Source organism: Sinocyclocheilus grahami, unplaced genomic scaffold (genome assembly GCF_001515645.1).
Source record: "Sinocyclocheilus grahami isolate Dianchi unplaced genomic scaffold, SAMN03320097.WGS_v1.1 scaffold264.1, whole genome shotgun sequence".
Lineage (NCBI taxonomy): Eukaryota > Metazoa > Chordata > Actinopteri > Cypriniformes > Cyprinidae > Sinocyclocheilus > Sinocyclocheilus grahami.
The window spans coordinates 1,287,204-1,311,195 of NW_015505443.1; the positions used below are offsets into that span (position 1 = coordinate 1,287,204).

Consider the following 23,992-nt stretch of genomic DNA (forward strand, 5'->3'; position numbering starts at 1 on the left):
TTGTGATTGGCCAAATTCCTCAAGCGTGTGACAGAAATGTTACGTCCCTTACCATATTGTGATGCCTGCGGCAACCACATGTGACGACCCCGGGCTGGACTCCGCTTCGTCCACGGTGAAAGCCGATCCGGCGATCGACAGCGCGAAGTTGAAGTATTTCCTCAGCGACCAGCACAGATCAGCTCCAGGCATGACGAAACAGATATCGTCCTCTTTTGGAAGGCCAAACAAAATAGTTTCGCTTTCACAACGAAGCACACAGCGCCTTCACGACATGGCGGCGACGGCAACAATACTACAGCGAGAATAAAAGTTACGCCTTCTTTCTTTGCGTGAACATTTGGGCGGTGTTATGCAAATCTTCCCACATAGTGATGTAGACATGTGGGGGCGTGTTAGAACGAGCCGTTTTAGGTAGGTGTGGCTGACTCTTAACTTTTATAAAGAATATCTCTTTGGATCTGAGACTTTAGTCTTTGCAACTTTACAGATCTTCTTTATTCACCAAGAGCTTGTAACACTCCAAAGAGAAAGGAAAAATTGAAATCGCATCATATGACCCCTTTAAACCAGAGCTGTATGCAAATACTAGTAGTTTCTCAGATCTTTGGACCCCACTGAATGTTTGCCTTGATAAATATGTTTAAATTCTGTGTCAGAAACAAGCCTACTTAAAACCATCGATATTGATTATTGTGATGAATGTGCCAGAACTTTACACATCGTCTCAATGAAAAAAATGAGCCAATTTTATCAGCCAAATGTCTTGAGCTCTTTTGCGCATGCGTCCTGCGTCAGTCAGCTGGCGGTGACGCGCAGAGGAATCCGAGCTGAGGCGCTCATTGAACTCTGGAGGAACGCGCCTCCACTGGAATAAAGCGCTGCTGCTGTTTGCGCATGTGCGCTCTTCAAAGTTGCGTGAGCGGCTGTACTCGGTTTGCTCAGCTCGTCGCCGCTGTCTTCACTCGAGTAGAGCGCTGCTGTTCAGTGCTGCTGGCTGCGAGCGACATGGAGTGAGCGAGCAAACGCGCTTCTCGGACTTTCGGCATTAGTCGCGCTTCTTGAGTAAATTACGCGCTAAAAAAAGTGAAACCATACTTAAGAAAACACGATGTAGTGAAGAAAATACCGACGCTGGACTGTTTTATGCCATACCTGCAAAGCACAGCTATCTAGTATCGCGCTGGGGGAGAAGTAGACAGCGGTGGGACAAAACATGCTCTCGCCGTTCTTGGCGTATTTGCTGTCGGGTGTGCTTCTGTGTCGGATTGCGCGCTGCCAGTACTCAAGCGACCAGTGCAGCTGGAGGGGCAGGTGAGACATGCTTCAAACATTTAGATTATTCAAGTGAGTCCTTAGTACTCGTTTGTCAGTGTATAATAAAACGTAATTTAGTATAATATATTTAGAGATTTAAGTCTTTAAAGTCTAAGATTAAAATCTGTAGATTAATTAATATTGGTGTGAAACCATACTTAAGAAAACACGATGTAGTGAAGAAAATACCGACGCTGGACTGTTTTATTCCATACCTGCAAAGCACAGCTATCTAGTATCGCGCTGGGGGAGAAGTAGACAGCGGTGGGACAAAACATGCTCTCGCCGTTCTTGGCGTATTTGCTGTCGGGTGTGCTTCTGTGTCGGATTGCGCGCTGCCAGTACTCAAGCGACCAGTGCAGCTGGAGGGGCAGGGGAGACACGCTTCAAACATTTAGATTATTCAAGTGAGTCCTTAGTACTCGTTTGTCAGTGTATAATAAAACGTAATTTAGTATATTATATTTAGAGATTTAAGTCTTTAAAGTCTAAGATTAAAATCTGTAGATTAATTAATATTGGTGACTGCAAAGCACAGCTATCTAGTATCGCGCTGGGGGAGAAGTAGACAGCGGTGGGACAAAACATGCTCTCGCCGTTCTTGGCGTATTTGCTGTCGGGTGTGCTTCTGTGTCGGATTGCGCGCTGCCAGTACTCAAGCGACCAGTGCAGCTGGAGGGGCAGGTGAGACACGCTTCAAACATTTAGATTATTCAAGTGAGTCCTTAGTACTCGTTTGTCAGTGTATAATAAAACGTAATTTAGTATATTATATTTAGAGATTTAAGTCTTTAAAGTCTAAGATTAAAATCTGTAGATTAATTAATATTGGTGAGTTAATGTTGTAAATTAACACAAACGTTTTTATACTAAAATAAGTATAATAATAACAAAAAATAATAATATTTAACCTCATTAGTACTTTTATTATTTTTAGGGTTAATATGAGCAGTGATAGTATTATTAGCATTAGTTTATGAGTTGTGTTGAGTATAGTGGTAGCCTATTGTAATGAGTGGTTGTAGCACCTGTCTCAATGAATTAACATTTTATTATTATATTCTCTCTTTTTTATTATTATTATTCTCTTGGTCTGAATAGTATGTATGTATTTATTTTCTTACTCAGATTTACTGTGTTGTAATTACTGCTTTGCTCTATAATATTGAACCTCACTGGCATAACCTGAAAGCAGAAACCATCTGTGCAGTGATTTCATTTCTGCTCTCTGCTTTGACCAAACCCATGTTAATCCCTCATGTGTAATATGCAAATTATTCTATTGGTTGTTTAAAGGCGTTTTAAGTTAATAAGCTATTGCACATAGGCTTCTGCGGTGTTTTTCTAGAAGCTTTTAGTTTTCAGTAATAATATGGTGTCAAGGTGGCTTTTTAAATCCTTCAAGCTCAATGTGCAGCTAGATGTGAAGAGTCTGGGTTAGTCATACATCTTTAACTGACGAGGAGATTAGTTCATGTTACAGATTTCCCTGCCACATAACTTCATCTCCTAACAACGTTTGTTGTTATTCCTCAACAATAGCGCCATTCCTTCAAAAAATAAAATAAAATACATAGGCCTATTTAGGGTTGCTGTGAAGTCTTTTTACAGTAATACAGTTTAATGTGCTGTACTCTGACTGCGCAGCCATAATCTGGTGTTGATTTGCTAGATCTGAGTTCAGCCTCTCATTATGGCAGAGCTAAATTTCAAATACTCGTAATTAAAGAGGAGTCCTTATAAATGAGGACACGGCAGCTTGCAAGTCTGCTCTGCACATGTGTCACCCCAGGCTCCGCAGGAGTTTTGGTCCTCACCTCTCATTTTGGTGAGAGTTTAATCTAGGGTCTTGCAGCAGGCCTAAATTCATCTCTGATTGAAGAACCGCTGGAGGCTTCAGAAGCAGATGGCTCATTTTCTGCCCAACTGACAAGGCGCAGAACCACAGATGATGCCTAAAAGTAGTGGAGAGAGTCTTTTGTGTGGCCGGTGGACAGCGGCAGGACTGCTGCCCGGACATGCATCTCCTCGTCTTTTTGAGGAGTTGAAAGCGAGGGGAGGTTCACTGCGTGACCTGCATTTGCACTTGCATGCTCCGGGTTCGGCTACTGTCTCTGCACTTGTCTGCAGAGAGGCCTGTGTGTCCAAGGAACCATTGACTTGCGTTTAAAAAATCCTACCCACGGCAGGATGCCAGTGCTGGATCTTGCCAAAACGTTGGAAAGGAGAGAAGAAAAATGAGAGACGGTTAATGTGTATGTGTGTGTGCATGCTTGCACGTGACTGGTCATGCAGCAAGTCTTGCGCGTGGGTCTTAACACCTTGTGTGAAAAGACATTAACTTCATTCTTCCTGCTCTGAGAAAAGCCTTTCTTTCATATGAGCTTTAGCTTTGGACTCGACTCTGGTGCAGACTGTTCAGAACAATCACCCTAATGTTTGAAGTTTCCTTTGCTGTGTTGCACGTAAAAGGCCGCTAAACTAAAGCTGACTGAAGATCCAACCATCATTATTTAGGGGATTACCCATCATTTGCTTCAAAACAGGTTGGCTTGCTTTGTTTAATCTAAGGCCTGTAAGTGGTTATTTGTAAAAGTTAACCAGTTATAACTGGATGTCAGAATTTGGTGAGTAATACATCACAGTGTTTGATGTTTGACGATTGCTCCATTCCAGAGCCTGTTGGATGGCCTACTATTTCCCTTCTAGTATTTTAAGGCATCATACAATTACTTCCAGACAGAAGCCAGCAAAATTATGCTGCCTTTTGAAATGATTTGTTTTGGCTGAATTCACGGATACGCCAATCTCAGAATGATTGCACTTAGTGACCAACTCTCCTTCAGGAGTCAAGGAGAAACATGGATTATAACTGTATGAAGTCTGTTGATAAAAAGAGACTAATCTGATTAAAATGAGAAGTTTTACCAGTTTTAGATTGATACAGTGGCCCATATTTTCAATCATTTTGAGATGATCTGCTCTAATGGTTGAACGATATATTGCCATGGCTTAAATATAATTTATAAGCCATGTTTGGCCGATAAGTGTCTTAATTGGGAATTTTATTGACAATGTTGAACTCAATGTCATATTTATTTCATATTCACTGTGTACTGTATTTTAAATTTGCATTCCCTGATTCTGATTAAACAGATTGCATGACTTTCATTTTTGAGTGTTTTTTTAAGGTATATTTTGGCCTTTTTATTTGTTTCAAATCTAAGACAGTTTGTGTGCAAAAATATTTTTGAATACATTGTGATACATAAGTGCATATATCAGCATATTTAACTCAATTAATTTAATGCAATTTTACTCATGTCATTTGTTATCATTAAATTGTGGTTAACACGCTTAACATTAAAGTCTCACTTGTTAACATTAATTAATGCATTTAGAATGCTAGTTAAAAAAATATAATTGTTCATGTTAGTTTACAGTGCTTTAATGTTCACAAGTAAAACATTTAATTTTAAAAATGCATTGGTAAACTATCTCTATTGTTAAAATTAACATTGACTAAGATTAATAAATGCTTTATTTGATGTATATTGTTCATTGTTAATGTTAACTAACGTAATAATAATGAATGAAATTAAACCTTATTGTAAAGTGTTTTGTCATGTATATTGGCCATCACTGACTGAAAAAAAATGCCTATGTGCTGCCTGTGTAGAGTGTTTTGGTTTATTTACTTATGAGGTTCAGTTTCAGTAGGATTCTGCTATATAAAGTAGGGTAGGTGTTCTGGAACAGAGCTTATTTCTCCTTTCTTGTAGTGGGCTGACCCATGAGGGACACACTCGGGATGTGGAACAGGTGTATCTCCGCTGTGCCCAGGGGTTCCTGGAGTGGCTTTACCCCACAGGGGCCATCATCATCAACCTGCGGCCAAACACACTGTCCCCAGCGGCATCTCTTCTCTCCGTCTGCATCAAACCCTCTAAGGAGTCCAGCGGGACCCACATCTACCTGGACCGGCTGGGCAAACTGCGACTGCTCCTCCGTGAGGAAGATCAGGCAGAGGGGAGAGTGCACTGTTTCAGCATCCAGGATGGGGCGCTCTTCATCGAGGCAGTGCCTCAAAGGGACATCAGCCGAAAAATCACAGCCTTGCAGTACGAGCTGGTCAACCACAGACCAGGAGCAGATCCACAGTCATTATCTGGTATGAGGTTCTCTTGATCTTTAAAGACTTGGTTGACAAGCAGAGTTTTCTTTCATGTGATGTATTTCCTGAAACATAAATGCATGTTTTTTTGTCAAATTTAAGGAGTAGAGTAGTATCTCAAAGCTGTCAGACTAAAAGGCCAATGGATTCTTAAGGGGACAATGGATTCTCTCTTTTTTTTCTCTCTCTCGTACGCTCTTCAAGGCTGTGTTTATTTGATCAAAAATACAGCAAAACAGTAATATTGTGAAATATTATTTAAATATTACAATTTAAAATAACATGTTTCTGTTGTAATATTTTTAAAATGTAATTTTAGCCAATTTTTCAGCATCATTACTCCAGTCTTCAGTGGCACATGATCCTTTAGAAATCATTCTAGTATGCTGATTTTCTGCTCAAGAAACATTTCTGTTATTATCAATGTTGAAAACTATGCTTCAGGTTTATTTGATGAAAAGAACAGCAATTATTTAAAACGGACTTTTTTAACATTAAAAAGGCTTTACTGTCACTTTTGATCAATTTAATGCATCCTTGCTGAATAAAAGTCATTTATTTAAAAACCTTTAAGAATTATTTAAAAAAAAAAAAGTTTTCAATGTTAGGCTTACCGTCCCTTTCGACTGAATTCCAACAATAATTGATTCTTTCAGCAAAAAGCATTATTAAATTTCTGTGACTCAAGATTTTTGGGTACACTGTTATTAATGCACGCGATACAGAGGGTATGTTTATTTTAAAAAGTATGCTATCCGTTTTCAATGTTAGGCTTACCGTCCCTTTCGACTGAATTCCAACAATAATTGATTCTTTCAGCAAAAAGCATTATTAAATTTCTGTGACTCCAAGGTTTTTGGGTACACTGTTATTAATGCACGCGATACAGAGGGTATGTTTATTTTAAAAAGTATGCTATCCGAAGCCAATGTTTTCATGCCAAGCAACAGATGATATCTTTGCCTCAGGAAACGTCCTCCCCTCTGTGATGGTGAGATGGTGGATCTGTGCTCATATTTACTCTGGAAAGTGATACTGATTTGAACCTTGTTTTCCATGCAATAAATACCGACTGTGTTTTTCAGGATGTTGAGTGTAAGTCTCACAATGGGACGTCACAAGCACCTTGTTGCAATTTACACGGCAAAGCATGTTAAACATTCAGCCTCTTTTCAGAAATTACATTTCAAGCAGTGCACCTGCCAAAACCGAAGAAATGAATGGCCTGAAGCAGTGTAGATCCATCATATAATAAGTCTGTTTTTCCTCTCCAAAACAAAGCAAAAGTATTGTTTAGTGTGTTTCCCCCTTCAGGGGGGTATGAATTCATAACTGCCATGTAAATCTGGTTCTGATAAACAGCTGTATTTTGCAGGCATGGATACAGTATAAAGCAGAGAAACTTTAAACCGTTTCCCTGTTTTGGGACTGTGTGGCATTAACGCGTGGTTTGATGTGGCCCATGATGTCCTCCAGAGAACGTATGTGTTTTCCGTTTGTGATCTAAGCGGGCACATCTGAAAGGTGACCTGTTTTCCTTTTTCCGAGCTTGTGGGTTTTTTTCGCGTTCAACTCATGAATGTTGACCTGCTGCTGTGCTGGAATTGAGTTGCTTTCCATCACTGTGGAATGTGTCTTAGACCAGCTGTTGGGAGGACATATTATCTCCATCTTTTTTCCTTACTCCCTTCCTCTTCCTCTTTTCCCCTGTCTCTCTGGCTTCCCCTCCCTCACTTTTTCCTTCATTACTTTTCATTCCGCCTCTCTGAAGTGGTTGGGACGCAGGCAAAGTGGCATATGAATCTTTTCTCCGTTAGCATAAAATGCAGAGGGACCAGATGTAGCAGGGACACCATCTCCCCCCCCCCCTTTGCCCTGCCAGCGTGTGAAGTGGTTGTGATCCCAGCAGCGTTGTATTAATTCGGGGCAGCGAGGGCTGCTGACTCGGATGCCAGCTCATTCCTGCGGTTCCGTTTCAACTTTTGCATATGATCTTCTGCAAAGCTATTGAAAAAACCCATCTGCTCTTTAAGTGAGGCTTTAGCGTTCAGGATGTGAGAGCCGGCGGCAGTTAACACTTTACATCAAAACTCTGAAAGGCCTGGAGTTCTGAACGATCACCCGCTTTGAAGCTTTGGCGTTTGCCAGCTGTTGCGTAGATGATTCCTGGATGACCTCTGGCCCCGTTGGTGGTGCGATGTTTCTTGTGTTACAACACGGCCAACCTCTGGTCTGCTCTCCTTGCCCACAGTTTCCTCAACAGACTTGACCTACTGTGCTCATATGTGAAGGGTCATGTTCAACCGATCAAGGTTTTGATACAGATTAGTTATTTTGCCCACTTTCCATAGTAATGCCCAATATAAAGAAAGTAAAGCTAGATTGCTATTATTTAAACAGTCTATCAGCCTACACTGTAAACAGCCATTGCATTTAGTTTTGTGTGAGTCAATGACATGACTTATATTTAATGTTTTAAAAGAAATCAATACAAATATTCAGCAAGGACACATTAATTGATCAAAAGTGACAGTTAAGACTTTTAATAATGTTACAAAATATATATATATATATATACTTTCTATCTATTCATCAAGAAAAAAATGGATTCATAAAAAGGAAAAAAATGGGTAACGCTTATACAGTGTATTTGTTACAGATCCTACATGCATTTACTATAGTAATAACAGTATTATGCAGTATATATAATATGGAACATTATTTAATAGCATTTACACACTGTTAATTAATATTACTCTGTATTTGTGTAATTATAATGTATACCCCCACTACTTAAGAAACCCACCCTTAACCCATCTCTTTTAGAGAACTACAGACTGGTTTCCCTTCCTTTCATTGTAAAAACACTTGAACGAGCTGTGTTCAACCAAGTCTCTGCCTTTCTCACACAGAACAACCTCCTCGACAGCAACCAGTCTGGTTTCAGAAGTGGACATTCAACCGAGACTGCCTTGCTCTCAGTTGTTGAAGCCCTAAGACTGGCAAGAGCGGATTCCAAATCTTCAATACTTATCTTGCTGGATCTGTCCACTGCTTTTGACATGGTTAACCACCAGATCCTCCTGTCAACCCTATTGGCAAAGGGCATCTCAGGAACCACACTCCAGTGGTTTAAGTCTTATCTCTCAGATAGGTCCTTCAAGATATCTTGGAGAGGTGAGGTGTCCAAGTCACAACATCTAACTACTGGGGTGCCTCAGGGCTCAGTTCTTGGTCCACTTCTCTTCTCTGTCTACATGGCATCACTAGGTTCTGTCATTCAGAAACATGGCTTTTCATATCACTGCTATGCTGATGACACTCAACTCTACCTCTCATTGCATCCTGATCCGAAGATAGCTACTCGCATCTCAGCTTGTCTAACAGACATTTCTTGCTGGATGAAGGTCCATCACCTTCAACTCAACCTTGCCAAGACAGAACTGCTTGTGGTTCCATCAAACCCATTGTTTCATCACAATTTCACCATCCAGTTGGGCACATCAACCATAACTCCTTCAAAAACAGCCAGAAACCTTGGAGTTATGATTGATTTATCAGCTGACTTTCTCAGACCACATTGCTAAAACTGCCCGGTCCTGCAGATTTGCTTTATTCAACATCAAGAAGATCAGGCCCTTTCTTTCGGAACATGCTTCACAACTCCTTGTTCAAGCTCTTGTTCTGTCCAGTCTGGACTATTGCAATGCTCTCTTGGCAGGTCTTCCAACCACTTCTATCAAACCTTTACAATTAATCCAGAACGCGGCAGCAAGATACATTTTTAATGAGCCAAAAATAATGCACGTCACACCTCTATTTATCAGTTTGCACTGGCTACCAATAGCTGCTTGCATACAATTCAAGGCATTCATGTTTGCCTACAAAACCACCACTGGCTCTGCACCCCTTTACCTAAATTCATTACTTCAGACTTATGTGCCCTCTAGAAGCTTGCGTTCTGCAAGTGAATCACGCTTTATTGTGCCATCCCAAAGAGGCACAAAATCACTTTCTGACTTTTAAATTAAATATTCCCTCCTGGTGGAATGACCTGCCCAACTCAGTCCGAGCAGCTAAGTCCTTAGCCATCTTCAAGAATCCACTAAAATCACATCTCTTCCATTTTTATTTGACCCTCTAACTCTAGCATTCTCTATTGTAATTCTATTCTTTAATAAAAAAAACTTGCACTTTATTTATTTACTAACTGCTTGTTTTCTTAAAAAAAAACACTTGCTTCTCTAATCTTTTTGCATTCTATCTATTTGTTTTCTTTTTATTTGTTATGCAGCACAACAGTTTTCAACATTGCACAACTGTTTCTTGAACAGCAAATCAGCATGTTAGAATTATTTCTGAAGGATCATGTGACACTGCAGACTAATGATGCTGAAAATTCAGCTTTGCATCACAGGAATAAATTGTATTTTAATTAAAATATATTCAAATAGAGAAGTTATTTAAAATTAAATTTTTTTTTTTTTTTTTTTTTTTTTTTTTACTGTTTGTTTTCATTGACACTTGTTTTCACACTTGTCACTCTTATCTGTGACTTGCTTCCAGTGTAGATTGGGTGTCAGGCACCATATACAACACTCACTTTACAACAAATTTGTTTTTTAGTGCTATGGGCCAGAATATCCTTGGACAATTGCATCACAATGTGCTACAAGCCAAAATACTTTAGCAACCACATTGCAATTCCTTGTCCCCACCCATAACACTCTAGCATTGTGGCGATGAGTTTTGAACGTCCAACCACCACTCACTTTGGGAAAAATTTAGTTTTTAAAGTTTTGGAAAACCTTTTGAAGTGTTTGTCTCTTGTCATGTGTCGCTACGGGTTGTAAAATAGTACAGAGTGTTCGACTCACTCTAGGATGTTGGCACAGGTGAAAGTGCTGTGCAACGTGGGCTCCTATGGATGTTTCTATTTTTGTTTTGGACCCAGAGCTACTAGGCCTTGGAGTCTCTGCTCCTTATTTAAGTTCTTCTCAGCTGGATCTCATTTGTGTTGGGGTGTGAGGACGCGGTGTGTTTGTGTCAGTGTTTTTCTAGAGGGGGAAGGGTCGAGATTTTTCCCTCCTCTCCACCAACTACAGATGTTTTTTTTTTTTTTTATGAGGAGCCCTTTCTCGCGGGCCGCCGCACATTTCTGTTTGTTTAGAAGCCGACAAGCCGTGACAGTAAAGTGGGCTTCTGCACGCTCAATAAATAACCATCTGCAGCAGAAATTAATTATGTCTTTGAAAGTCCACGAGGCGGGTGTAGATACATCAATGTGCTGTTTTTTGTTAGAAAGATTTCTAAAATCAACATGCTACATTATGCACGTGGGATTGTTCTTGCTGTTACTTTACCATCAAGCATTGGCTGTGTTTGGTCTGATTTTGTTGTTCTGTTATCTCTCCACAGCACCCTGCCAACCCTGTACAGATGCGGAGGTCCTCCTGGCCGCTTGCACCAGTGACTTTGGTAAGACAAGTCACATCTTTAAAGAAATGTTAAAGGGGTCATATGATGCGATTTTTCAAGTTTTCCTTTCTCTTTGGAGTGTTACAAGCTGATTGTGCATAGATAAGATCCCTGACGTTGCTAAGACTAAAGTTTCAAAACCAAATAGATATTCTTTATCAAAGTTAAGACTCTGCCACGCCCCCCTAAAACGGCTCATTCTAACACACCCCCACATATCTAGGTCACTATGTGGGAATATTTGCATAATGTGCCCAAATGTGCACGCAAAGAAAGAAGGTGTGGTTTCAGTAACCGCAGTTAGTGTTGAAGCAGCATGTCAGGGAAACGCTGTGTGTTTCTAGGCGAAAGCAAAAGCACCTTATTTGGCCTTCCGGAAGTAGATGCAATTAGGAATCTTTAAGATCACTTACAACAGAACAGCATTGCATTTTATGGACGACTGTTTCGTGAACCTAGGAGAGGAGGTAAACACGTGTGTGTGTGTGTGTGAGAGAGACAGCGACAGCGTCACATCACAGTAGAGTCAGCTGTCTTAACCGCGGCTTGTGTACTGCATCATTACTGTGTCTGTTCCCCTTTCGGGCTATAACTGATGGTAAAACTAATGACATTATTTACTGTCTTTACATTTATTTTGAAGCTCGTGATTATGGTAAGGGGAGTTACATTTCTGAGGAGTGCTTGCGGTGTTTCGGCCAATCACAATGCACTGGGTCAGCTGGCCAATCAGAGCAGACTGTGCTTGTCGGAAGGAAGAACTTTGTAGAAAACGAAGCGTTTGAGAGAGTCGAGGCATATAGGACCTACAATAATGTACAGTATTTGAAAAAGAATGTATTTTTTGAACATTAAAGCATGTCAATATTCTGTTACACCAAATACACAAAATAATGATCTTTTAAAAAGCATGATATGACCCCTTTAAATGTTTTTGATAATGACTGTAGTCAGAAATCAAATTAAATTAGCAATTGAATTTCAATTATAGTTGATTCAATTATGGTCTGAAAGCATCCCTCCCACCAAGCAACTGTTTGAGTTACAGGAACTCTCAAATAAGACTCTTCAAAGATAATGAGAATAAGATCCTACTGATTAAAGTGAAAATTGCTGCACGATTTGGATCTTAAGAATGTTATATACTGATAAATGGACCACAGTCACAGTTAATAGGCTAATATTTGGCCTTTATGTCAGCTCCATAGTTTACTGACAGCCTTTTTAATAGATTGAGGAAATATTGTGTAAAATAAACATTAATTTAACCCTTGTGTGCATATTTTTGTTACTCAGCCAGTGTTTTTTGTTACTCAGCCAGCAGTTTTGGGTTTTTAATTCAACACAATCAAAAATTAAATGTTAAAATACTCAACAGATGTTTACTTCATCCCAATTACAAGCAATATAAACCGTATATAAGGTCAAAATTTGCCCTTTACCTTTGTTAAAGCGCATTTAGGAGTTAAAGTGCTACAGCCTTGTTGGCAGGGGCAGAAACACAAAACTCACACTCTCTCACTCACTCACTCACTCACTCACTCACTCACTCACAGGCACACATACTAATAGCAGGCCCAGACATAGGAGGACAGAGTGAAGGTACACAGGACCTAAAATTTTCACACTTTTATTATCCCCGGGTCCAGTGAACCCGAACATCCTGTATATAATATAGATGTGTAGGGGGGGGATTGTACAGTGAGTGGTCATTGAAAATGGGCCAATGAGTCTGAGTTTGAAAAAATAATTAATAGTATAATTTTTCTTTTGATAAAAAAAGTGATAACGGGTCCCACAGAGCCGAACACCATACAAGATTTAATGTCAAATATGTTGGCTTAAGAAATAATACTGATCTACTATTTAATCCTGTATTATTATCATTTAGTATTTTGAGAATAAACATTCACACGTCTCACATTTTTGTGTTTAAAAATGTGAGACATAAGGCAGTGGAATAATAATTTAAAGAAAGAAGCCAATCTAGAGATGTGTTGGAGTTAAAAAGATCGGACTTAGGATTTTTTTTTTTTTAAATGGATAAACAAAACTACAAAAAAATTCCATCGAATTAAATTGACGAAATGTTTAAATGAGCCAAGGCTCTTCAAAATCCATCTTCAAAATCTTAAATCAATTGGTCTATCTTAAATCGAACTATTTTAGAATAGACTAGGCTTTCTCAAGCCAACATCAAAGTTAATTTACAAACTTTTTAAATAAAATGTGATAATTGCTAATAAGAAATTATTCATATAAATATATTGTCAGCATCATATTAGCACTCCAGTATCAGTATGTCACTGAAAAACAGTTCTTTCAGAAATTATGTAATATTTATCTAAACCCTAGATGCATTGTTTTTGACAAAAGTTTTAAAATGCTGAAAAATTCTTAAGATTCCTAGGGGCATGGTCCTATTGGTAACATGTTTTTAAAGATCTAGTTTGTGTTTTATGTTGGAATCAGAAATGAATCATCATAAGAAATGCTCACACTCTAGTTTGGGGATCAATTGTCACAATTGACTATCAGCTACAACTTTTGCCTTAAACTCATAATTTGCTGCTTATTAATAGTAAGGTAGTTGTTAAGTTTAGGTAAGGTGTAGGAGTAAGAGACCTAAAATAGAACAAGGCATTAATATTTGCTTTATTAGTACTAATATACAGCCAATTTGCAAGTAATATGCATGCTAATAAGCAACAAGTTAATAGTGAGAACTGGTCCTTTATTTTAAAGTGTTTTTTAAGAAATTAAGACACAATTCCCATTAAAATCTTTTAAGATTGGTGGCCCAATTTGCTATGCGTTGAAATGGGAATCCCATATACATTCTTTGAGGATTGTTTGACCAGGCACATCCCATAATGCAGTCAATATGGAAAAAAACTACTTTTCTTACATGGTTTTATTTATTCTTTCCCTCTTCAGTGGCACGGGGCAGTATTCTTGGTGTGGCAGAGGACGACGACCAGACCTCTGTCACTGTGTCCCTGAGTCGCCTTTACAGACAGAAGACACAAGTGTTTGTTTCGGGGGGTGGCCGGGCCAAACGCTGGACAGGCTTTGTGAAGATGCCCAGGCAGTGCAGGGTTAAACCGGGGGAGGGTGAGTTCCTCTTCACTGGGACTGTGCGATTTGGAGAGGCCTGGCTCAGTTGCGCTCCACGGTACAAGGACTTCCTTAGGGTGTATCAGGACGCACAGCAGCAACGGACCAACCCATGTCATTTGGACACAGACTGAATTCTTTCCAGGAAACCACACGGTCCGCCCCGTCGCGAGGATTTGTGACCCTGCGAGCAGCTGTCTGTCTCCGTTTGTGTCTGCAGACAGAGCCAGTTTAGATCCGTATAGACTGCAATACCGATGCAGAAACCTGCTGTCCCAGCATTGCCTGAGACACGACTCGTGCCCTTAAAACATCCCGCAAAGACAACTGAAGTTGGACTTGAACTTACTAAGCCAATGGCGATTTCTCCTGACATGTCTTAAGACTGATATTCCTGATTTTTCTTTTCTTGCAGTCAAAATGTAGCAGATCTGGCTGATGAATGTGTAAAAATGTGAAAAGAACATTCTAAAACGGAAGTCCCAAATGCTTTGTAAAAAGCTTGATGTACAGTTTTGCAGTTTTCTATAACAGAAATATATTGGTGAAAAAGCCTTTTTAATTTTAATTTTTTAAGAAAATTTGAAGTGCAATTCCTGCCTGTGTTTTGTCTTCAGGCTGTTCAATTGCAAATGTGTCTTTCCAAGGATTAAAAGTTTTTTTTCTCTCTCTCTTTGGAATCAAATCGTGTGCCTGGTTTTTTCATGTAAATTAGGTGACGGTGTAGTTCTCTGCCATCCATTTTGAAATACTTAATCTATGAACTGTGTCCAAAAATGGAGTACATTTTTTATGTACTACTTCTATATAGTCACTGTTTACTGGGGTTTTAACATGCGAGAGCTCATCCCCAAGTCTGAATGATATTCTGGTCTCTAGATATTGCTTGAATCATTACTACAATGTAACCGTGTGAGATGTTTTTCTCACTAATTTTATCATCCATCAGGTGAAAATTAAAAGTCAGATTACTTAAAGTAATATCATACCTCTCCTCGACAAGTACAAACCACACAAATTATAGTATCAGTCATGTCCATAACACAAAAATTTACATTTTGTCATCATTTACTGGTCCTCATGTTGTTTCAAACTTGTATAACTTGTTTTATTTTCAATGAAACACAAAAGTGAAACTGGCATTTTCTCAAAATATCTTTTTTTGTGTTCCACTTCCACAGAAAAAAAAAGTCAAGGTCATAGTAGAAAACAGGAACAACATCCCTTTCAAGCGTTACAGATAGGAAACTTGGTTAATAACCGCTTAGTAATGTTTAGTTATATTATGCTCCAATAATTTTCTATGAAACTAAATTGTTTTCCACTGTACAGAATACAAAAACATTTTTGTAATCTCTGGTTTAAGTTATATATATATATATATATAATTTTATTTTATTTGCAGAATCTACAAAAATGTTAATAATTAGAAAAATAAGAGGAATCATAAAAATTGCATTTTGTTTTTCATTTAGTACTGTCCTAAATAAGCTTGTTTACATGTTTAGATGTAGTCCAATGCAAAATAATAGCTGACTTTATACAAATTACCCCATTCAAAAATGTATATATGGTTAATATGTAATACTGCTGTTTTGTGATAGTTGTTCATGAGTCTCTTGTTTGCCCTGAGCAGTTAAATTGCCCACTGTTCCTACAGGTCCTGCACATTCTTTGGTTTTCCAGCATCTTCTGCATATTTACCATTGATTATGATTTTGAGATCCATCTTTTCATACTGAGGACAATTGAGGGACTCTTATGCAACTATTACAAAAGCTGCAAATGTTCACGAATGCGCAAGGCAAACACATTGCATTAAGAGTGGGGGTGAAAACAGGATGATTTGGGAAACTGTACTTAAAGTTTTTTTTAGTTTTTTTTTTAGTACTGGCCTTCAGAAGCTACATAAGCTATTTGCAAGTTTCCCAGAAGACAAAATAAGTACAATTATGGACTCATTTCATTCTCATAGTTGGGTAAACATTCATAGTGGTGAACAGAAACTACAACAACTACTACATTTTTGTGTCCCTGTTTACCCCAACAGAAAAACAAAATCCTCAAGTGTTTCCTTGCCTTTCCAAAACTTACATCAAAGTGTTATTAATCTACAAAACATTTTACAAAAAATTGCAAATATGAAAAAAAAACGTTGATGTTAATTATGGAAATGCATCATCACAGTTGGTGAAAATGGTCCATTAAGGGTAGTCATAAATATTTAGTAAAAAAATATATATATTTTTTAATTATTAGCATTTTGCAGATTCCACGAGATGGATGTGAACAACTGTAAATGAATATTTTTAAACATTTCACAAGTAGGCTACTTCCTTCTCTAACAAAATACCTCTGTCATCTTAGTGGCCTCATGTTTGTGATTAACCAACCAACCTCCCCTTCTCCCATTATTTTTAAATCAAGAGCATAACACGCTTTATCCATTGAGCATTATGTGCGGATTCACATCCGTCTGGACTCCCTCCGAGAAATATCAGGCTTTCACGCTGGTGTTGGTGGTTGGTCTATTGGTCCAGCTCCATATGAAATGCATTACTTCTGGTTTTCCAGCCATACAGGAGAGTTATCATTCACTGGAAGCAGACTGGAGCGGATTCCTCTCCACGGGTTGCTGCGGTGCCCAGGGAGGCGCTCAGTCAAGGTCAGAGTGAAAGGGCTCTTTGTGTGAGCCGGGCCGTTCTGAGAGAGCGAGACAGCTTCAATAGAGCCCTGTGATGCCACACAAAATGGAGGAGCAGGCCATGTGGACTATGAATCTGAGCATTCCTGATGCTTGTGACTCATTTTCAGGCCATCTATTTCAACATACAACACCAAACAGAATGAGAGAATATCGTTTCCAAAAAAGTTGTAGCAGAGTCTTTTGGTTGTCGTTGGGAGTTTTGCTTTGCTCCATCTTGTTCTGCTTTACTTTTGACAGAAACACACCCATAATGTCTCTCAGTGAGTGGCCACAAATAGACAATTGCTTTTGCAGGCTGATCTGCACTCAATGGAGAGACTGAATTCCAGTCCAACGGCAGCAGCTCTGGAATTGCTCACTGGGAAATGCAAACAGTGTTCCCATGACAACGCTGCGGTGCAGCAAACCCTCGCTCCGAGCTCCTACGGGGTGAAAGGGAAAAGAAAGGAAAAGAAGCGTGGTTGTCCACTTGCACCGGCGCTTTGAGTGCCTCGCTGGCGACGTTCTGTCCAAGTGCATCCCGACCGCATTGTGAAGTATGTTTGGGGTTTATGGATAAGATATTCCCTCTGGAACTAGACGCTGACCCTGATGCCACATTGCTACTGTTTAGTTGTTGATGTAGACTTATATATAAACTGAGGAAATGGACCTATGCCCCAGTCACAATGATAAAGTTGCTGTGTCTTGCAGAATGACCTTCCCCAAAAAAACTAACTTTAATTTTTAAAACTTTAGTTTTCATCAATTACAGGCAGGCACTCAGTCAAGAACCTTTGGAGTAACCGACTTGATTAATTGTGGATTACTTTTATGATGTCTTTTTTGTCTTTGATGAAATTTTTGAAGTGTGAACAATGGCATTTTGCCAGAGAAGGGAGTATTTATGAAATTTTTGGCATAAACCGACCAAGCAGAAACCTTTGCCAACTGGTTGAACTGTACAACCGATGTTTTCCAGATTTTTGGTTCACTCGATAGGTGTTATTAATACATATTTGCAGTGTTTTATGGCAAATTAAATACGGTGAAACGTGGCTAAACATTTCTTTTATCAAATCTATAAGACTGTTCATCTTCAAAACACACACACACACACAAATGTATTTTAAGTGAAACTTTTCAGAGATTTCTGTCCCTCCATTTAAAGTTCATTACACCACAAGTGCAAGGCTAGTCTATTAATCAAAACTGCTGCTGCTAGTCGACATTGGAAAGGGGGAAATTAACTTCAGAAAGCTTTTGTTGACAATTTTTCATGTTATCTCCTTATAAGGCCTAATAAAATAAGGTGCATATGTGCAGTGCTGCTTAGTTTACAGAGGTAACCATGGTTAATGCTGTAAAAAAGTGCCACCTTCTTGTCCAAAAGCGCCACCTACTGTCAGAGAATGAATTAGCATTTTGTCTGCTGCTCTTGTTGCCGTCAGTATTGTTAATTTTAACTGAAAATAAGAACAATTCAGATAATAAGGATTTGGTTTGATTCAGAGTTTAAAGGGATATTTCAGCCAAAAAATTTTATTCTGTCATATCACTCACCCTCATGACCCGTAAGACCTTCGTTCATTTTTGGAACACAAATTAATATAATTTTGATGAAATCAGAGCTTACGGTCCAGTCAGAGCTTTCTGACCCTGCATAGACAGCACCGTAAATACCACGTTCAAGGCACAGAAACGTGGTAAGGACATTGTTAAAATAATTAATGTGACATCAGTAGTTTAACCGTAATGTCATGAAGCTACAAGAATACTTTTTGTGTGCAAAGAAAACAGAAATAACGATTTTATTCAACAATTTCTTCTTTTTCGTGTCAGTCGATGCACATTCACGAGAGAGACACGCATGCGTCGTGGTACTCTCTGAATGGCGGCGGAGAAATTGTTGAATTAAGTTGTTATTTTTGTTTTCTTTGCTCACAAAAAGTATTGTCGTAGCATCATAAAATTATACGGTTGAATCACTGATGACACATGGACTGTTTTAATGATGTCCTTACTACATTTCTGGGCCTTTAACGTGGTCGTTATGTTGCTGTCTATGCAGGGTCAGAAAGCTTTCGAATTTCATCAAAAATTTCTTAAAGGGGACCTATTATGCAACATTCACTTTTATAAGGTGTTTGAACACAGATGTGTATTCACAGTGTATAAACAATCAGCCTATAATGGTAAAAATCCACTCACTCCTTTTTTGTATAATACCCATAAATCATAAACAGTCTCGTCGAACAAGCAGTTCCAGATTTCCCCCCTAAACTTACTTAAGAGTATGGAAGCCCCGGCCACAGCTGGTGACAATCTGCCTTATTAGCAGCATAGATAATATGCAGATACAGTGGGGAAAAAAAGTATTTAGTCAGCCACCAATTGTGCAAGTTCTCCCACTTAAAAAGATGAGAGAGGCCTGTAATTTTCATCATAGGTATACCTCAACTATGAGAGACAAAATGAGAAAAAAAAATCCAGAAAATCACATTGTAGGATTTTTAAAGAATTTATTTGCAAATTATGGTGGAAAATAAGTATTTGGTCAATAACAAAATTTCATCTCAATACTTTTTTGCCCCACTGTATATGTAAATATATAAATATAGATAATGTGTTCTGAAGATGAATGAAGGTCTTACGGGTTTGGAACGACATGAGGGTGAGTAATTAATGACAGAAATTTCATTTTTTGGGTGAACCAACCCTCAAGTATTTCAAATGGATTGCATATACACACACAATGTTTTGACTATCTTCTGAGGGTTTCTTACTTTTAGACTACTTTAATCAAAGTGCTCTTCCGTAAATTGGACTGTAAGCAGGAGTATAGCAACTATTATAACTGTCCCTTAATTTTTTAGTAAGTTTTAAGTTTGTTCTCTCCACTTTTTTAGAGATAATTATTATTTATTAGGAGTGTCTTTTTGCTTAAGCACAGTGCTAAGAAAATACCTGGAGAAAGATATTTGTTAGCATTCCCATGCAAATCAATGAAATTTTACTTTGGTCAACTTTGTCTGGTGCAGGAACACTCTGAAATATGTGATTTCTTTCTTGTGCAGAATGCAAAATAAGATATTTTAAAGTATTTTTCAACTTTATACAATGAAAGACAACACTGGACCCATATTGACATTCGTGGTACAAACAACACATTTTTCAAAATGTTGTGTTTTGACAGAAGAAAGCCATAAAGGAGTGGAATGGCATGAGGGTAAGCAAAGTATGACAGAATTCCAATGTTTTCCAGATTTTTGCTTTATTAATACATTACAGTGTTTTCCATCTGAACAATCAACACCAAAGAAGATAAATATATATGGCTTCTAAACTCAACAAATCAGGAGGCAAATGACACATAGTTAATATTCATGAGCAAAGCTGTATATTTTGCCATGTCAAATTGTGTCTAATCAAATTGCGCCCCTGACTACAGCTATTGTTCACCCGGCTGGTTCACTCTAAGGTTGAGGTTTCTGCTGACAACGGACACAGTTTCCTGGCCCCTAAATGCTATAATCACAATTAATGGTTCTGGTCCAAGTGATGTTAAAATGTACATCCAACCATACGCATTATGAGAATACGGGAAACTATTAATTGAGGATATCCTTGGGGTGGAACGAATAAACATAGAGTGGTCAAGATATTTGCAGTAACAGCAAATAGTGCGGCGAGAGGGCCAGAGAAGGAGCCGGGGGTCCCGAGGGAGAGGAGATGGGCAAGCGAACAAAGCGAGTGATTGGTGCTCTGTGGGCCAGTGACATCTCTTCTACAGGGGAAGTGGAGGAATGCTGGGAATGTGTTGACTTCACACACGTGCACCCCCCGCAGAAGCCAGGCCCTGATGAGGGCGAATCAATAGGAGCTCTGTGGTGTCTGCACGTGGTGCTTCCTCCAGTACAAACACTACGCCTCGGCCCAGAGGACACCCACCAGCTAGACCTTCCCTCACAGGCAAGAACAACATACATCTTGATTATGAAGGTGAAAGCAAATGTCCTTATAGCACCTCGGAATACAGAGTATTAAGCATTTTCAAGCATTTTGTCCAGTGAGCATTTCTAAACTTGAATACAGGAACTGAAAAATGACTCTATGCAGAAAAAGTGGGAAGAGTTGACAATATATTATTTATAATAGCATTGTTAGAATGTTAGAATAGCATACTGCCATACTATTTAGGCTATTTCTGCAGCATGAACTTGTATAGCCCATGTAATGTTTTTCACTCATGGATTGGAATAGCAAGATTACCTGCTATATTTGACTAAATGAGCAATGCATTAGAGCCAACCCTAATGAAAAAGAAGTGCACTTATAATTATATTGAATGTGAACTAATAGTGTACTTCAAATTTTAAAAGTATATTTTATTATACTTAAGTCTTCAGTGGGTCAAAAAAAGCACTCTAAAGCTAATTGCATTCATTTATAATTAACAAATTTTTGTTTAATCGCAATTATATGATATATTTCCATACCAAGTACACTTTTTAAAAGTATGTTAAAGTCTCATTTTTTCACAAGAGTAGGGTATGAAATCATAAGTAGTGTTAGCCACATTTTTAACATCTTGTTTTTGATTCATTCTTCATGAAATGGCAAAACATCTTTACAAAATTTTTGTTATATACAGCCACTTGCTGAACACAATGTGTCATGTGAATTTTAATGTTTAGCATTTAAAATTGTATAATGCATCTGCTTCTGATGCTAGTTATAAAAAAAATAGTAGCCAGTATTCAGTGTACACTGCTCAGTATGCAGTAAGCAGTACACTAGTTTTCCATTCAAAATGTAGTGCCTCATTCATGAAACACAAGGGGAACCAATTGTTTCAATGAATAAATGCAACAATTTACATCACAATGGATTTACACACCATTTATATACAAATTTGTTCTGCTTGTGTGCTCCATGAATGAGGCCTAAAGGCCTATTGTATACATATACTATAATTAAAAGAAATATCATCTACAAAAGCATTTTCCAACAAAAGGGATGAACCTCCAGAAGAGGTTCTGAAAAATGCATTAAAGCCTTTTATCTAATAAAAATGACAATGTGGTAAAAATATATTTTCCAAATAGAAGGCTTGGATTAAAATGACAGTGCAGTATGATAAAATGTTCCATAATAATCAGAGAGGAGAAATCTGAGAGCCCTCGCTTTAAATCACATAAGACTTTGAGAGAGAAAACGAATTCTAGTCTCTGTCATAACCTCTTTGTAAATGACCTTTTGCTGTTTTATTCTGTGCACATTTTGCACAGAAATACTATTGTGTGATGTATGCGCACAAACTAAATAGCTTGTGACAATTAGATTAAATACAGATTCTGAAATAGCAATTGATTGTGAAAGGTCAAAACCCAGCATGGAACTGAGCGCTGAGGACTGGTTAGTGTTTTACGATCTCCAAGTTCATGAAAGTCTCGGGAATTATGTGAAGAAATTCCACCATGCACAAACTCAACTGCCCTTCAAATAGTCAAGGAGGCCTCACTTCTGTTTTCCCTTGTGAATAAGAACTGCACTTAATTGTATTAAGTATACACTTATAGTGTACTTCAAATCTCGATTTTAAAAACTGTACGTGCAGATAATATATGAATGAATAACAGACACTTAAGTGTAGCTGAAGAGAGTCCTCTTTCATGACTGCTTCTTAACACACTTAAGCACACTCAAGTGCACTTTATAATGTGAAATTAAAACTTTTAAATTAAAGTACATCTTAAATCAATCGTTCAGTATTATTCAGTGATGCTTTATAGAAGTACACTTATTTTGATGTGTGAACTAACCTACTAAAGCACATGTAAAGTACTTGATTATAATTTTAACTGTAGTGTGTTTTTTGATATTGCATAGTTAATATATTTTAATCGTACTAAATGGCAACTTCATCAGCACAATTGTGTAATTACAAATATATTTAAATACAGGACACAGAAGTTTCAATAGAAATGACATTAAAGTATATTTTAGTTTACTATAAATGCTTGTCAGTAGACTCAGCAGTACACTTTAAATATTTCAACAATAGACAATAGAAGTAATTATGAAATTACATATAAAGGTGAACTTAAGTCCTACTTAAGTGGGTAAAAAAAAAGCAATCTAAAGTTAAAGCAACTGAGTTCAATAAAGTAAATTCAAACTATAATGAATTTTTATTTATTTGTAATTGATATCCACGTAAGTGTCTGAAAGTATTACATTCAGTTCACACTTAAGTATATTCTTTTAAAGTGTATTATTTCTGCAATAAGAATGCTAAAGTGTACGTCTTTTTCTACAAGGGTTAAAAGATGAAATGGTTTAATGTGTGCAGTTTTCTTTCCTGTGTTGACATATTCCCTGGAATATGAATCAGGAAGTTTGGGCTTCACATATTGTAGGTTTGTCACTTTTTAAGATAGCCATTAGCCTTGTTGCTATTTATGAATGAAAGCACTGAATACACTTTTAAAATGAATAAATCCCAGCTATTTCCACAGTTGGGAACGGAAATAGTACAGAAAACTTTATCAAGACTAAAGACACATTGGCAAACCACTATTTGCTACTAGCTACATGCTAATCAGAGGCAGGTTAATTTTCAAACAAAAAAATGGCATTGTGTATGACAAGCATTTTCAGAAATAAAGCCCATTTAACAGTATACCTGCTTGCTAACTGTTTATTTTGTCAGTGTTTAAGAGTTCACTATAGCATATAGATGGATAAGTCACAAATCTCTTAATTTTAACTGCATGGGGTCTTTAAAGCAGCTTTGAAATTTATAAAGCATAATAAATCACCCGTAGTCTTATCAGTTCACATCTGCCATTTGTTCCAGGAACTCTGCCAGAGCTGTTTTTATTGGGGCCATTTCTGATCTGAACTCAAATGGCAAATTTGTTTATGAGTATGTGAAATCAAACTGATAATCACGTCACATTGGATTTACAACCTTCCTCTTCTGCCATTGATTTGCACCCTGTCTTGCTGTGTGTTGAGCGTCTGTCACCTCACATGAGTGAATGGAGTCATATACGTGGGATCTGTAAGCAAATACACAGGGTGTAGGGCTTGAGAACGGCCCTCTCAGCACCCCCAAAAGAGGCTGTGTCTAGATGAGAGAAGGGGAAGGTGTTGGACAAACACACTACCAAAGGCATTTCTGTTTACTCTTCACCCTCCCCCAGTAGCCATTT

At 38.1% G+C, this 23,992-nt stretch overlaps 1 protein-coding gene across 2 annotated transcripts; it reads left to right on the forward strand.

The window, feature by feature from the left end:
- Positions 1-864: 864 nt before the first annotated feature.
- Positions 865-14,326, forward strand: LOC107599318 (meteorin-like protein). Of its 2 annotated transcripts, XM_016290869.1 has the most exons (5): positions 1,470-1,571; positions 1,882-2,001; positions 5,100-5,488; positions 10,910-10,969; positions 13,907-14,326. In XM_016290869.1, exons 2-5 carry the CDS (start codon positions 1,904-1,906, stop codon positions 14,218-14,220), a joined length of 861 nt encoding a protein of 286 aa, XP_016146355.1. In that variant the 5' UTR covers positions 1,470-1,571; positions 1,882-1,903; the 3' UTR covers positions 14,221-14,326. The 2 variants fall into 2 exon arrangements, with proteins under 2 accessions (XP_016146356.1, XP_016146355.1); XM_016290870.1 differs by lacking the exons at positions 1,470-1,571; positions 1,882-2,001 and adding an exon at positions 865-1,314.
- Positions 14,327-23,992: the final 9,666 nt, after the last annotated feature.